The sequence below is a fragment of the Leptinotarsa decemlineata genome, unplaced genomic scaffold (genome assembly GCF_025532065.1).
Source record: "Leptinotarsa decemlineata unplaced genomic scaffold, Ldec_3_MD MMD2_tig00002082_RagTag_RagTag, whole genome shotgun sequence".
Classification (NCBI taxonomy): Eukaryota; Metazoa; Arthropoda; class Insecta; order Coleoptera; family Chrysomelidae; genus Leptinotarsa; species Leptinotarsa decemlineata.
The window spans coordinates 4,512,217-4,529,787 of record NW_027412573.1 but is presented as its reverse complement, the minus strand read 5'-3'; the positions used below and the strand labels follow the sequence as shown (position 1 = coordinate 4,529,787).

General features: G+C 35.6%; 2 protein-coding genes and 1 non-coding gene across 3 annotated transcripts in view; 1 reads left to right on the top strand and 2 right to left on the bottom strand.

Moving 5' to 3' along the window:
* Positions 1-3,278: 3,278 nt before the first annotated feature.
* Positions 3,279-3,351, bottom strand: TRNAR-CCU (transfer RNA arginine (anticodon CCU)). Its single transcript has one exon. It is a non-coding gene; the product is annotated as a tRNA-Arg (tRNA).
* A 2,419-nt stretch (positions 3,352-5,770) lies between these two features.
* Su(P) (prostaglandin E synthase Su(P)) lies at positions 5,771-8,756 on the bottom strand. The gene is made up of 5 exons (XM_074176867.1): positions 8,373-8,756; positions 7,558-7,767; positions 7,300-7,502; positions 6,076-6,365; positions 5,771-6,014 (listed from the first exon to the last, which is right to left on the bottom strand). The coding sequence occupies exons 1-5, from the start codon at positions 8,679-8,681 to the stop codon at positions 5,836-5,838; spliced, it is 1,191 nt and encodes a 396-aa protein (XP_074032968.1). The 5' UTR covers positions 8,682-8,756; the 3' UTR covers positions 5,771-5,835.
* A 1,140-nt stretch (positions 8,757-9,896) lies between these two features.
* LOC111504951 (valine--tRNA ligase) overlaps positions 9,897-17,571 on the top strand; it is a 73,007-nt gene continuing 65,332 nt past the window's right edge. The window contains exons 1-5 of the mRNA XM_074176866.1: positions 9,897-10,081; positions 10,245-10,425; positions 11,563-11,744; positions 12,220-12,346; positions 14,854-15,020. Coding sequence (XP_074032967.1) covers positions 9,985-10,081; positions 10,245-10,425; positions 11,563-11,744; positions 12,220-12,346; positions 14,854-15,020 — 754 coding nt within the window. The 5' untranslated portion in view covers positions 9,897-9,984. The remainder of the gene's footprint in view (positions 10,082-10,244; positions 10,426-11,562; positions 11,745-12,219; positions 12,347-14,853; positions 15,021-17,571) is intronic.

Genomic DNA, 17,571 nt, shown 5'->3' with positions numbered 1-17,571 from the left:
ATCTCACCAGCCCCACCCCAAAGACTGCAAAGGCAAAAATGTGTTTATGTAGAACTAGTACATTTATAGGCTGGCAATAACGCTTTAATGTGATCAAAAAGCACACAAAACTGACATAAAAACTTGGCAAGTTTGCATTTACGCAGTTATTTTTTATCAAGTAGTTTTCTTGGTTCTTCACATTTTGTCTTCAATCGAGGACCGCCTGCCCGGTACTAACGATGCCCAATAGTATGTGTGATTGATGACTTGTTTTTTTTTGTGGTAATTCATGATCATTTTAATGAAATGAATAAAAACACTTTCGACTAATTACCACTAGTTGATTTCATTTATTCTACCGGTGAATATTACTAGAGTTTTTTCCCAACACCAAATCGGTTTCTCAAGGGGTATTGTAGATGACATAATAAGGAAAAAGAAGTTTAGGTTAAGAATGAACGAAATCTCGACTTTCAGAAAGGACAAAAACCAAGATGAATACATCTCAGTTCCATACCACCAATATACGAGGAACTTTGGAATGATTTTCAAGGAACTAGGTATGAAGGTGGTTTTTAAAACAAGTCATACACTACAGAGCCTTTTGGGAAGTCTAAAAGACAAAGTCGAGAATTCGAAAAAGTCTGGAATTTACGAATTGAATGTAAGGACTGCGATGCAAAATATTATGGACAGACCAAAAGATCTATTGAAGTAAGATATAAGGAACACATAGCACACTTGAAATATGGAAGACCTGAAAAATCAGCAGTCGCCCATCATATTTTGCAACAAAACCATTCCATAGACTTCAGTTCTCTAAGATCAGTTAGACAAGTTGACAACGACAGGCAACTAGATGCCTATGAGAGTGTAGAAGTAAATAAACACAATAATATTATGAATAACGATGACGGACCTATACCAAAGAGCATACTATATAGCTTGTTAATATAAAATAAAAATAATGTTGTTGGGTTTACTGATTACTACATAAGGACACATTGCAAAAATAAATTTGGATAAGCAATAATGTAAAATTAATTTTTATATAGCTGAAAATTGTTTTATATAAACATATATTGTAAAGTAATAGATAAGGCAAAATTGTAAAATTAATTTAGGTTGGAATACCTGTATGGTTGGTACGCCTGGATGGTTTACCTGTATGGGTTACCTTTATAACATAAATAGGGTTAGCTCACATCAGTTTCTAGTTTTAATCTTCCTCTTTGAAGATGATCACTTGGTGATCGAAACACGTGTCGAAGTGTTAAAAATAACGATTTGGTGTTGGAGAAAAAACTCCAGTAATATTCATTACTACACCAAAGGTTCCAAACAGTGCATCATAAATATACTACCGGTGGTAATTCGACAAAAGTGTTTTTATTCATTTCATTAAAGTTATGCCCGATAGGTTGAAACAGCTGTCTACCGGTGGCTCCTAAATTGAAATCAATATGGAAATAATCGGAATAGTACTTATGTATTTATCTTTTGATTTTCATGGAATTATCCAGCAGCTTGACTGCATTAACTTTTCTCGATTTCATTTCATTTCTAGAAACATGTGGATTCGTTTTCCGATGGCATTCCAGGATAGCTTCCCAAATTTCTGTTACCGCAAGTTTATTGGTAAAACCACCAACACTGACATAAAAACTTGGCAAGTTGACGTGGGTGTCACATCAATAGGTGGTTCCACTTATGTTACGTTTACGTATGTCATGTTCACGCAGTTATTTTTAATCAAGTACTTTTCTTGGTTATTCACATTTTGTTTTCAATCGAGGGCCGCCTGTCCGGTACTGACGTTGCCCAATAGGCTGACACACCTGTCTACCAGTGGCTCCTAAATTGAAATCAATATGGGAATGATCAGAATAGTACTTAACATCAACGTAAGGAATTGTACAAACTCATTGAAATAAACCTGTCAAGAATAAAATTACCTGAGTCTATGTATCAGTTAATTACCAGTTTCCACATTCGAAAAAATATCCAGTAACGGGAATCATTCAATTATATTTGGTCAGTCAGTGAATGACCCGAATTCTCTAATCTCTTCATTTCTAAAAAATGCTGAAATTTTGAGTTTCAAATATAACACGCTACAGTCATGATTGAACTCATCTCCTGCTAAAATATGGTTTGCAAATATGAAATTGGTCTTTCCAATCAAGGAACTACTTCTATGCTATTTAATTATTTGGGGGAAAAGGTATACCTGTTTGGCGAAAATAAAGTGGAATAGTCAATATAGTGTGTGAAGCATACTATTGATTGCAGCTACTTTATGCTAGTAGATATGTGTGGAAGAATTATCTATAACAATGTCTGTATAAGATGGTTTGTGGTAGATTTCAAAATCATGTTTATCTATTATTAATTTTTATAATAATCAAGTCAAGATGATTCATTAATCATTCACCTCCCTTTCAGTGGTAAATTTCATTGAGAAATGGACATGCCTAATTGCCTAGCTGTACCAACAAAACAGACTGAGATATCATCTACCTACGTATCTTTACCAGTACAACAAACTTGATTATTATGTATTTCGTTCTCTAGATTATCAATGAAAATTCCAGCCAGCAAATGACGCGATGGGTTTCCCATTATCAGTCCTTCGCTACATGAAAAATGGTTTTCTTTTTATCAGAAGAAGTTTTAAGGATGTCAAAATTATGGTGGAATTTTTCTTTCTCCCTCGTATAGGTATCTAAAGAAACAATACCGACTGGTTAACCATATCTGGGATGTAATCTATGAATACATACTCACATTTCCCTTCTCGCTTATCAAAATGTTCGTCTTTCGTTTTGTAAGAAAATGCCAACTGTGATGAAATGAAAAATGGAAAATACACAAAAAGTCTAATTGCGTATTTCATTTCGAAATCAGTATTTAAATGTTACTTTCTTCAATAACTGCACTGACAATGCTCAACTCACACTCACAGGGAATATTTGAATCTTCAAGATACCAGTTGGAAAATATATAGTTTCAACATTTGTTCTCTTTAGCAACTTCTTTTTTATTTTCTGCGGTCATTGGATATTATTTGTTCTAACCGTAAATGTAAAGAATGAACGACATAATGCAGTTATAGTTGCAGTTCTGTTAATGAATGTGCATGCTAAACGAATTACAAGAAACGGAAGAATAGGTTTCAAGATATGGGTTTGAATTTGAGTAAAAAACCTAATTCAAAACAATTTCCTAAAGAATCATTCTGAAAATTTCTTGGTAAAACCCGATATTATAGATGACTTATTAAAAAAAAAAAGTTGTACCCCTGGTGGGACTCGAACCCACAGTCCCCGGCTTAGGAGGCCGATGCCTTATCCATTAGGCCACAGGGGCGTTGAGAGAATAGGCTGGAGCATAATATATAACTTGAAATAAATTTGCTTTGCTTATCAAATGATTGAATTACTAAAAAAATCGTTGATATCCTTGATTATTTCATTGATTTCACGAACAACACATATATGTATATTAAAAAATACTTGTCAATAACAAAATGACAAAATTCAGAGTAACTCAAAGTGATCTGCCTGCTAAATCATTATATCAGATTATTAGTAAAAGTTATTGAATTTTTCAGTAAATTTTTTCTTTTTTCTAAGAATGATATAGTTGTAATCAGAATGTGATCGATATATGCCGTCATCTTTTGGGAGGTAGCTGATATTATTATGGAAACAATAAGTTTCACTCTGTGATCCATAGATGACCCAAATCGCAATAAGACAATGGTCTGGTCTTATAAAGTATTTCAAGGAATAATGTTAAAATAGCCATTAACATAATGACAATTGTTCACAGGAAATGTATGAACTAAAAGTTATTGAGCGAACTATATTACTAATACAAAATCATTTTCAAACATGAATTCCTGAAAGTTTTGAAGATGATATTCAAAAAAGATGTTGAACATTGAAAACTTCCAGTTTCCAAATTGAACATTAGCTGTCGCCATACATGAAAATGGGTGATATTGATCAGATTATCTTCTATAGAGTAGTGCATTCAAATTATTCATGAATAAAAAAGTCCCTTCATTTATATTTGTGAATCATCAGATTATATAAATTGACATCTGTTGTTGAGTAGTTGACTCAGTGTACCTTCAATTTTGGTTTCGCCAGTCCCCAATAGATGTCTGAAAAATAATGTGGTTTTTCTAGATAACTTGAGCATTGTCTATATAGACAATGACTTGAGCTATTGTGCCATTGTATAAGCATTTAAGCTTGAGCATTACTCGAGACATTTTCTAAGGATCTTCAGACAATGCTGGAGATTTATATACAAAGCTCAAGATATGAAAAAATAAAAATTGCAGATCACAGCCATATCCTATAATCAAAAAAAAAATTTTATTGGTTGCAGATAACACATTTTAATATTAATTGTGAAAATTTCAGTAGTGCTGCTCTCAGGGAGAGGTAATAAGAAAAGGGAAAGAACCAGGAGAGGGTCGGGATTTCCCAACATGCATAACTTGGACTTCCCATACTTAGAAATTGTGAGTTGTTTTAAAACTTCAAAGAAGTTTGATTTCTCCCAAGTAAAAGAACAGTCCTGAACAGTCCACAAATTTTGAAGTGACAATTTTACAAATATCCTAACTTTTCGCTGTTTTCTCGACTTGAAAAAGTTGGAAAATTTCAGGCCGTGAAGATAGAAAAACTAATAGTAGAAAAGAATAAGCACAATATTATTTGTATTGTTTCCTTTCATTTGTATTGAATATTCCTATACATGGTGGATAGAATAATTCCCATTATTATTTTTATAATAACCAAAATTTATTTTTGTTTGTACATACCCTATAACGTGCATAAGCATTCAGCCAATCTTTGGATAGCTAAGAAAATTAATATATTATAGTAGTAGCTATAATCCCTCGGCTTTAATTTTTTCGAAAGTTGGGAAATTTTGCTGGTGGGGTTAGGAAAATTTGGATTTCCTCCCCCTCTGGTATTTCTTTTTACTACGGCCCTGCCTAACGAGCATAAACATTCAGCCAATCTTTGGATAGCTAAGTAAGAAAATTAATATATTATAGTATGCCCAACATATGAGTTATCTACAAGTATTTTCAAAGTATCTAAAACTGTAAAAATATGAAATTTGCTCGCGCAGCTATAAAATACCCAAGGGACAAGGAAATTCAACAGAAAGTGGATGTGTCATATCAAATCCCGTGTTTGGATTTTGGGAAAGATTGACAACTTATCTTCGTACTTTCAAATTAAATCACATATTTCAGTACTGCTCACAGTATCATTTTCTCATTCAACAGGACTCGAATTATTTCGAATTCATTAACTGAAATACGAAAGACTTCTGTATCTCATTTTCAAATAATGAAATTTGGTTTCAGAAACCCCGTACAGTAAAGAAAAATGTACTTTTATTTCACAAATTATATCATTTAAATTTGAATAAACTTTCAATTCGAGCTTCGTTTGGCCTTGAACTTGATTTTAGTTAATAACCAGCGCCACTCTTTAACAGTTTTATGAACTATCTAGAACCGAGGAGAGTAATGATCCATTTATTCGTCACCAGATACCACCACAGGTATGATTTTTCAGTACCGTACTCAATATTTGGTTTAGAAAAATGTTATGAAATGATTCAATGATTCAGAAATAAATATACATTCATACAGGGTCATTATTATTTTCAGATTTATAGAAATCAAATGAATTTCCCAACAATTTTGAACTTTCTAGATACTAAATTGTTGATAAATAAAAAGCACAGAAGATAATAACTGTAAGAGTATATTATTGGACTTCAATATCGTAACAAGTCAAATCAAATAGAACACAGCTAGATAAACCTAGCTCCTTGATGTTGTAACACTGTTTCTTTCATTCTATAATACCACTTGGATATCTTTGTATTTTCTAACATGTCTTTGAAAGCCGTACAACCTTCTATGCTACTCAAAACTCCATAAACAGCCAAATCGGCAAGATTGGGGTTATCGCCACCCATGAACGTACCACCTGAAAAAAAATGAAACTTTGAATCAGCGCTAAACAACTGAAACTGTAAACAATTATTTACCTTTAGCATTGATAGCTCTAGTCCATGTGCTGCATTCATCATACAAAGACTGCCTTACATCATCCTTGAGGTTATGCCTTTTCTTCAGTCTTTTGCCAATCAGCCACATTACGGAGGCGCCAACGTATATTATGAGATATCTTTCCCAAGCCGGAAAATTTCGTTCCCATTCTCCAACCTCTGAAAACCAGTTGAAGGCTTGCAGGGCTTCCTCTTTGGTTCGATATACGTTTGGAGACAGGGTGTGGACTAGAACACTATCTGCCCACTTCCGCCATTTTCTTTCCTCGCTGAAACAAAACAAGAATTAACACCTTGAGTATGTTTCGTGCTGCCTCAGATACTTTGAATACCTGCTGGAATGACAGGTCACTAAACTTTATATTTAGGTGAAGGCTGTAACAAGTTATTTATCAATATGTTTCAGCTCATGATCTATAGTTTTCAAATGTTCAAGTGCAAGTGCCTCTAAATGAGGTTCCCTTCTAAAATTTTACAATGGAGCTCTGGTATAATATTCCTTATATTTTTACCATCCATTAGTTTATATTTAAATTTGTATATTTGTACAGTGTATATATTGTTATATATTGTACAGTTATGTTTTGTCAATGAGATTGACGATATAATACAGTAATTGATTGATTGAAATCAATGTTTTTTGGGTAGGTAATTAAGTATATGTATGAAGTATATTTGTTTATCTAAGATAGACTCAACAACATCAAAAACTTCTTACTCAATTACGGGTATTGCAAACATGGAGATGGGGCTCAAACTGGAACTGGCAGACTAAATTATATTTTTCATTATATTTTTCAACGCACTAACGAAAAATGTATTATAATCTTTAGAGAAAATATCAGTACTATAGTGAGCATTATCTTTTATTCTTTAACATTCAAACCTGACTGAATTCCAACTGGATTTTGATTTATTGTCTTGAAGGTGATGCAGTTATCCCGAGCTGATATTTTAGTACTTTTTTCATTTTTGAATGGAATAATGACATGTAGGTGGCTCATGAAGTTATTAACAAAACCTAACCCTGAACAAGGAGCTACTAATGACCATAGTGGCCGACTTTGCTGATATCGAATAAAAAATGTTGTTGAATAGAACTGGCTGATACTTGATAAAAATCCATGTTAAAACTCGTTATTAAAGTTTTTTCTATGACTTTCACTATGAAGGGTTCAACAAAAACCTACATATTTTGCTTACTTGCTTTCAGTCTCGTTCATCCCCTGAAGTCTTTGATTGCTCAGCATTAAAAAATATCTATTCATAATTTCATTTTTCATTGAACCGTCCTCTTCCACATACTTGATCATGGGAAAACACTTAGCTATTTCAGGAATATTTTTGTCAGAGTCTTTCAAATACGATGCCAGAGCAGATATTATCATCGTGCTGTCATTGAGAGGCTAAAACACAGATGAATGATGACAATAGGAAAAATCTTTAGTTGTTTCAACTAACCTGATATCCTTCTTCAGTTTTGGCAACTAAAATAGGCACTTTTTTGTAGGGTGACCATTTTATCGATTGTCGCAGAACGGGATCAACTTCCACAATATCGTATGATATGCCATAATAATCAAGAAAAGCTCTTACTTTACAGCAGAAAGGACACGTTTGGTATTGAAATAGGGTAAGGTGTAGACCGCTGCGATCTCCCACTATCCTGATCTGAAATAATATAATAAAAAGTATATTCCATCCATAATGATATATTGTTTACCTTACAGTAATATAATAATAATTGTACCGGCAAATGTTACTGACAATGTATAATCATTTGAAGCAACTATTTTTTTGTATGAAGATGGGAAAGTGAAACCCACTATAAAATTATACACGATCATTGCTTTGGAAGATTATGCAGCTGAGCATTTTGATTCAAATTGAACAGATACTAGTGGGTAGCCTCAATTGTATCATTGACAATATTAACATTGAATTTTCTCCGAGTTTAATTCCTTGAATTTGTACTTTGCAATAATGATCATTGCTTTTGTTTGGGAAACATTAATTTCAAGTTTGATACCAACCAAATATTAGATATTCTCCTTTGAAATGCATAACATTGAGGTACAAAATAAATAGTATTGCACCTACCCTGCACGACTCTTGATACATTAAATTCTTTCATTGGAAGAAATATCTTTGACTCTCAACTACACAAATAATTAGCTAGTCAAATGGATGAGCCATCTCATCCATAACCTTTCAGTTATAATGATAATAAATATAATAGCACAACACTCAAGACATTACATATTGGGAAAACTTACAGATTTAGTGGGTTTTATATCTGGTAGTTCTTTAAGTAATGGAAGAGTTACTTCTTCATTAAGTATATGGGCTCTGGGTTTGTTCATATAGTGAATGGAATATCCTGTGCCAACAAGAGCGCCTACAGTAAGACCTGTTAGACCTATTCTAAACACTCCTTTTCCTATTTTTTCTGTTTTGGGTTTTGTTACATAATGTCGATGTTTTGCTAGGTTTAAAAAAACGCATTCATCTAATAACTGTGGAGTATTCTTGAAGATGGAGGCAATGGTTTTATGTACGGGTATTCTCTTGCATATTAAAGACATTTTGGAAATTGTTATATAGAAACCACCTCTTCACGTCATCACGTCAACAAAATATTAAATGTCTAGGTCAGTGCGTCGCGCCAAGTTTTGGTGTTGAATGTTCGTTTGTATAATAGTGCCGCATTAATATTGACGTTAGGGCAACTGTCACTTGCACTGGACTTTTCATATTCGGGGCGAGAACCCAAATACATAAGATATCCCTAGTTTGATGACTTGGACCCTTTACCAATGTAACATATTTTGTCAAAAACACCCGACCTGCGGTACTCTTGATAAAAAAATAACAAAGAGCGTTTCATTCACAGATGTGCTGACAACTCAAGTAACACTCCTTGACAATGTCATGATGACACTTCAATTTTCAATGTGGTTTACATTTAGGAATGAGTTTATATCGGGTAGAATATTTTTTCTCATGGTCTATAAATTAAAGATATCAAGAAACCTTCCATATGACCACGTCATTGATTAACAATTCTGACACTGGGATGAATCTATCGAAGATGCGAAGAAACACTTTTGTTTTTATTAAAAACTAACTTTCAATTTATATCAATTCATTACGAAATATGAACAAATTGATATTGTTAAGATGCATCACTTGAGTTATACTCTACACCTCTGTGAATGGAACGCTAGAATTTTTTGACTCTTTTTATTATGTATTCATCGTGAGTGCTAATAAGTCCACAGTTTTTGACAAACTGTTTATGATGGGGGAGAGATCCAAGCGATTATATAAAGGATATTCTACGCAACTTCAATCCACTTATATATTATTGATATCACTGAAACCTGATTTGTTGTCAAATTCATCGAGAATATAACAATATTATGTTGTTAATATAAGCTGTTTGGGCAAATACTAGATGCAAAATTTGAGTTAAACAAAAAAAAAATTGAAAAAATAGTGTGTGAAATAGTGTGAATTGTCCAATAGACAGAATAGTAACTTACATAATAATCAATATACTGAAAAAATTACGGAGAAAAAATGCGACTGCTGAATGTAATTTGAACATTTATGTGAAGCGGAGTATGTTACAATATACCATATCTGACAGACATACTGACTTGATAATTTTTAATTGTTATTTTCAGTTTTCGTAGGTATTCAAATTGTTTGATTCATACTGTATTTTCCCCACAAATATAAGGTATTGTTTACCTAGCGACAATAACACTGAATCAATAGTCGCTTTTCAGAAAATAGGAAGAAGATATTATCCTAAGACATAACCTGTTAAGGTATGAGAAAATAGTATTCGCTCAATAACTGATTGAAGTTTGTTGATAAAACATGTATACATTATGTAGAAAATGTAGTTTTTGTGGTAGTGACATAAAAACAGCAAGAACACTCTTTAGAATAAATTATTCCATGGATAAAGCAACTGGTAAGCTTTCTGTACATTTGTTTATATGTCAGCTTTTGCTCTCTATCGTAAGATGGCAGTGCATGTTCATAAATGCCATTTTTGAAATGATTACCTACCGCCAAATTCAAAAGAGTTTTGTAGGTGCACGGGGGATTCACCAATAAATATTATATTGTTTCAGAATTGGATCAGGGCTATGTTCCTCATAAAGTTGAGACACTCGGCCTAGGCTACAACTATTTCAAACCTCCTCCAAAACACGAGAACAAATTTTCTTTAGTTCTGCCACCGCCAAATATTACCGGAACTTTACATTTAGGACATGCACTTACCGCTACTGTGCAAGACGTTTTGGTAAGATGGTAAGTCAACAAATACAGACTTGTGTTGAAATTGAAAGTATACCGAAAATCTCAACGGTGCCTATTGACGATATATCGAAAACAGTTTTATATGAAAGAAAGGCCACATGCACTGGGTGTTGCATTTCTCCGTAACTGAAAAAAAGGGGACAATAGGAAAATGGTACCTTTGTTACTGATCAGCACAAAATATTTTCCAAGTCACAGTGTGCTAGTGCGAAGTTAATATATTATTGTTTCTCCGAAGAGCTGCATTTGATCTGTTGAAAGTGACGTAGAGACGCTAAAGGGGCGTTTATGCTATGATTAACATTTATATTTTCATAAATTGGGTTTGATTTTCGTCTTATTCGATTTTTACTCGTGGAGCACCCTGTATATTAGCTTCCCTCCGCATTCAATATCCAACGATCTGTCAGTAAGTTTTTTGATTACTTGAGACATTAGTTAATACACTTATAACTTATGTTCAAAATGTCTTCCACCATTTAAGACACATTTTCTGAATCACTTCCATATTCTTTCGTTTATTAGTACAGTGAATCTCCAATTTCATTATTTTTCATAGATAAAAGTCCATTGATGTTAAGTCCGGCGACCTCGTTGGCAACATTACATCAAACTTTTCTCTATAACTGAAACAAGTTTTCATGTCATTGGACTGGTGTTTTATCAACTTTTTGTGATAAATAGAAGATTATCTTGTTCGATATCATATATTTGCAGTACCGACCCATTAGAACTCCATTCATGTTGATGATCGTTACTATAAAGTTTATGCGGTTTTTCGGTAGGCACTTTTATAATGATGGATGTGCCCATTAACTGAGCAACAGATCTAGATGTTCAAATACATTTAGGGTACTTCGTCTAATTCTAGCTTCATTTCCATGATAATAATTACACATTTTTCATGAAAATTTTCAATTTCTTGACGCGGTTCGTTAACAACTTGCTTTCTCAGTAGAAATGAAAAAAAAACACCAAAAATAAAATTTGTATGCAGATATGTTAGGTTAGGTTCAAAACACCAAAGAAACGGAGACATAGATAACCCCATTCCTCGAGAAGGATGGTTTGAAAATATATAATATTATTCTCCATTTTGGAAACTTCTGTTCTAGAGAGAATTTTCAGGAAACAAATGCAAGGATTTGAGACATCGTGGGTGCCGGGCATTGACCACGCAGGAATCGCTACACAAGTAGTTGTGGAAAAGCGACTTTGGAAAGAGAGCAGGCAATCGAGACACAATATTGGCAGGGAAGCGTTTCACAAAAAAGTGTGGGAATGGAAAGAAGAGAAAGCTGAAGTTATAGGTAAAATTGCATATGGAATAACAGCGTGACTGAAATTTTTGACTCTCAGTTCGACTATATCATAAATCAGCTCAAAAACATCCTTATAAACGTAAAGTTATGAAACAGAATAGATATGTCATGAGAAGCGTCTGCAGCCAGCAAGTTTCTTTCATTTTTACTTTTCACTTTTGCACATTACAGAGTGCTATTTCGGGTAGCACAGACCGTATGGCATAAAATAAACGCGTTTTTCAATCAAATATATCCCGCCAGTCCTTTTTAAGAAAACAGTCACGTTTGTGAGATTATATTACGATTATTTGAAATATATTTAATTTTTTTAGACATTGTTATTGATTTGTCTCAGAGGTTAAATTGTATTTTCCGTGAAGTTAACCTTGAATAAATTCATATGTATACGGGGTGATTCGTGAAAAACTAAATGTATATTCATTGAATGAAATATCCTGCATTCACTCTTTCGAATCTGTAGGTGAACAACTTCGTCGTTTGAACGTGTCGCTTGACTGGGAAAGAGAAGTTTTCACAATGGATGAAAAGCGGTCCGCCGCAGTACAGGAGGCGTTCATAAAGTTATTCGAAGCTGGATTGATTTACAGGTTAGTTTTTGATGTGGTTTACTGTTCACAATTACTATACTATACTATATAGTATATAGTATATAGTAGTTTTTTAAAGACAGTTACCTGTACCTGTAAGGTTTCGATCATCGTGGATTTTTGTGTCTTGAAGATTGGACTCTATCAGACAAATTGATGAATGGAATAATGAGTAAGTGGGTAACACTGAAATTGATTTTTTTAAACGAATGATACTCTGTACTTTTACATAGAATTTGTAAAATTTGGACCATCCAATTTGCCTAATGCGAACGTATGATTGCTGGTAGGAATTCACACATGAAAACTGGACCACACAAATACATGATTTGTAATGAGTGAATGATTTCGTTTCGTTTTCAGTTAGCCTAATGAGTGCCTGTCAAACTAATTGAAAATAATATATATTTCTCTCAGTGACCTAGTTTGTTATTTTGGTTGATAGTATTCGTTAACGGAGTTATAGATGAAATAAGTCAATTCAATAAATATCATGATGTATGCGTTGTTTGCATAGCTTTACTTTGTCAAGATTTCCATTGGGAAAATTAAATCTAGAAATTATTCTTGTTCAATGAATGATACATTGTTTAACTAACGATAATTTTTCATAGATACGTATGGTCTCAAGGCGAATTTCAGAAAACTGCCTGTGTGAAAATTTTAATCATAATTTGAATTCTTGAGTGAATAATATCTGTAAGAAATTCGGGATAGACAAATTTGCAATGGTCCAACTCAAAAGTGGACGATGCGGGGACTACGGAGAGGAGGTGCAGCTCGTAGATGGAAGCATCCTATACCATTTGGACGCCGGAGAGACGCATACTTACCTCTGGGTGAAACAACGCCACTCACAAGAGGTAACAGCAATGAAGAACTCTCTCCACGGCAAGTATCAGCACAAACTTCGACAGAACTGTTCATCGGAACTGTCGGAGAAGAACAAAGTTGCTGCAATAAATATGCTTGCCGTTCCAATCCTACTCTACTCGTTTGGAGTAGTGAAGTGGACTCGGGAGGAGCTGTATCAACTCGACGTAAGGACCTGAAAAATGATGCATCTCTATAGGAGCTTGCATCCCAAATCATCTGTTCCACGGTTTTACTTCCCCCGACAGGCAAGAAGGCCGTGGACTTTTGAGTTTGGAGTGTCTACATGACATAATGGTAGTGGATACAGCCTGCAAAGTTGTCAGAAGTTCGGATCCCCTTCTTTGCATGGTCCGTGACCATGAGAGAGCAGGAATTGGAGCATTTCTCTTCAGATCAGCTAATGAACTTGGTTTAGTTGTCGACACTGAACAAGGTGACCACAACTCTGTCACCGTGTTGGAACCTGTTCAGCAAAAAGATCATATAAAAGCAGAGAGCACCTCACTTCTGCGGAAACACAAGGATAAGCCAATACTTGTTGTCTTCTTCAATAACAATGGTGACCTTGGCCTATCAAAGCGCCTGACTTTCGCTTTCCTCAGGTCGAGTGGGCTGAAGTCGGAAACTGAGGTTTCATCATGGCTTGCCAGGATGGTGTCTTCAACACCTTAGTCTATCGCAATCGTGTGATGGGTATAGAGGTTCCTGACACAAGGTGCAGGGTCTGCCGCGAGGCGCCCGAGACCCCAAAGCACTTGCTGTCAGCATGTCCAGCATATGCAGTTTCAGCGTATATCCATCGGCATAACGCGGCCCTAACAGTGCTATATTACCATTTACAGCAGTCTTACGGTATTGACGAAACACCGGTGTTGCCCTACACTCCGGCGGATATTGAATTCGTTGTGGGGAACGAGAAGTGCCGAATTTATTGGAATTATTCGTACCCCACCCTCAGGCTCATACAAGCTAATAAGCCTGATGTATTCCTTCCCGACCACCAGAGCAAAACGATATTTGTTGTGTTTTCAGCTCCTGGCGAGACGAATATCGTCCGAAAAGAGGAGGAGACTACTGTGTCAAGCTGGTTGTTCTGATTATTGGAGTCCTTGCTGGAATGATGCCCTTTCTACTCTTGAATCTTAAAATCATATCGGCTTGCCGCACTAAGGCAGAAATCTCAGCCGGACAGATGCAGAAGACAACTTTTCCAAGTCAAAAAAACAGCGAAAAGTTGGGAATTTTGTAAAATTGTCACTTCAAAATTTGTGGACTGTTCAGGACTGTTCTCTTACTTGGGAGAAATTAAATTTTTTTGAAGTTTTCAAACAACTCAGAATTTCAAAGTAGATCTCCAAGTTATGCATGTTGGGAAATCCCAACCTTCTCCTGTTTCTTTCCCTTTTCTTATCACCTCTCCATTTCTTTTTTCTTATTTTTATTTTTTAAATTTTTATTCATTTTTTTACTATTATTCATGCGGATATTTCAGTCCTGATGTTTTTGATATGTTGTCAACATTTGTTTTTCTTCTCACACTCCCTTCAACGTGAAAATTTGAGTCACTTCGACTTGTGAGTTGTGTGTTATTTTTAAAATTTGGATTAGTTACAGAATTCGTTTTGTTTCAGGGCTGATCAACTGGTGAACTGGTCATGCGTTCTTCAGTCAGCAATATCCGACATCGAAGTTGAACATCTTTCCATCAATGGACCTACCGACATCCTTGTTCCGGGATATGAAACACCAGTCAAGTTCGGAATCCTCACAAGGTTCGCCTATAAAGTCCATGAAAGAGGTAAGTGCTCATAAAAATCTTTCACTATTCTTGAAATAAACAACTTCTTAGTTATAATGTTCTTATAGTGGCGAAGCACTGTTTTTACTGATGTAAACTCATAAAACAGTTTATTGCGTTTTGTCTTTTGTTGACGGGATTTAGTGTAAATAGTTTCTCTACGGCCATTAAAAATTTACTCTCTGATGCAAAATTTCGGCATTATGACAAAAGAAATAAAAATTTTATTTGAAAGACACTTCATTGTACTTACAATTTTCAAATTTCTGTATAGTTATATTGCACTTTATTTCCAGGTGTAGGGTACTGGCAATTACAGGAAATGTTAAAGTAAATATACTGACGAAATAACATTATTAGATTCAATCGACATACTGGGAATGAACTAGTATTTACAATGTTGATATGAAACAATTGAAAAGTATAAGAAAAAATTATAAATGAAAGGTTCTATGTGAGATACTCAAGACGCTCTCTAGTAGAACAATAAGTATTAATGTAGAAGACATCACAGTGAAAGGACTGGTCATGAGGGGATGTCCACAGGAAGGGGTTACCCCTTCTCTGGAACATAGTTCTGGATACCCTAATTGATCACCTTAACAAAAATGGATTCTACACAATTGCATACGCAGATGACATAGTTATCTTGCAGACCGGCAAATTTGTAAACACACTGTGCGATAGAGCGCAGGATGGGCTCAAATTAATAGAAACATGGTGTAAGGAACACTCACTGTCGATCAATCCCAAGAAGACTGAGATGGTCCTTTTCACCAGGAAAAGAAGTTTAACGGGCTTGAAACCTCCCGAAATCTTCAAAAGCAAACTAAACTTCTTTGAAGAGGTAAAATACCTTGGTACTATCCTCGACTGGAAGCTAACATGGAACTCTCATCTACAGAGTAGAGCTAAAAGAGCATACGTTGCTTATGAGCAATGTCGGAGGACAGTGGGACGCGCATGGGGTATTTCACCCTGTGTGGTCACCTGGATCTACACTGCAATAATAAGACCTATGTTAACGTATGGAGCCATTGCATGGGGACCGAAAGTTCTACAAGCAAGGGCCATCCAAATATTATATCAAATACAGCGACTGGCTTGTTTAAACATCACAGGAGCCATGAGAACAACACCAACCGCGGCAATGGAATTAATCACGGGTCTGACCCCTCTGGATCTGTACGTTAAGGAGGTTGCCTTGATGGTCATGGTATGATTGCGCACGGCTGGTGTAAACCTCGAAGTAAGAATGGGTCAATTGAGGCTGGGCCTATGGCGGGAAGCGCTTACTGCGCAACCTCTGCTGCAGGTAACAAGCCATGCAATTGAACCCAGGTTTGTGTTTAATAAACCCTACAAAATACAAAATAAGCAGAACACAGAGTCAGATGCGAAAAATGCAATACGGATTTACACAGACGGCTCAAAAACCAAAGAAGGCTCATGATGTGGAGTGTACTCCAGATCACTAAGCCTGAAGATTAAGTGGGGAATGGGAAGAAATACCAGCGTGGTCCAAACAGAACTGGCTGGTATCTCAATCGCCACAAAAGAAATAACCGAGAAAGGAATTTCTGGCAAAAACATATCAATCTGCACTGATAGCAGACAAGCACTATTAGCCTTCAATAGACAGCGTGTTACCTCAGGGCTAGTACTAGAGTGCCACCAAGATTTAGCCAAAGCCTTGGTAGATAATTACATTATCCCGAGGTGGGTTAAAGGGCACGGCAGGAGTAAAGGTAATCGCATTGCCGACTCTTCAGCCAAGGAAGCGGCTGGACTAAGAATTTTAGGACCCAGTGGCACCCACGGCCTGATGACTTCGACAATTGCGGAACTAGTCAAGTGTTACACCCGTGCTCAATCCTTAAAGAGATGAGACGAAACCAAAGGATGTAATCTTGCCAGGATCACCTTGGGTGACCCTGGGAAGCTGGCGCCGAAGAAATATTTGGCAATGACCAGGAAAAATCTACGCCTAACAGTAGGATTTCTGACTGGTCACTGTCAACTAAGGAAACACCTCTATAATATGGGGCTGGTGGACCCACCTCTATGCAATATGACATCAGAGGTGGTCCTAGAGACATCGATGATGCAGAACGCAGTGGACGTCTAAATGAGGCAGTAATATCAGAAAACATGAAAAAAATCCACAAAATCGTTTTGAATGATTGAAAAATGAAGTTGCGTGAGTTAGCTAACATTGTAAAGATATCAAAATAATAACAAGTCGGAATTTTTGCGTCGATATGTGACAATGGATGAAACATGGATTCATCACTTCACTTCGGTATCAAAACGATCCTCATCTGAGTGGAGAACAACTGGTGAACCTCGTCCAAAGCACCTGAAAGCACAACAATCGGCTGGAAAGGTTATCGCCTCGGTATTTTGGAATGTGCGCGGTGTAATATTCATCGACTATCTTGAGAAGGAGAAGACCATCAAGAATGAATAATACATAGCTTTATTGGAGCGTGTGAAGGCCAAAATTGCAAAGAAACGACCGCATATGGCAAAAAAAATGTTTTTCATCAAG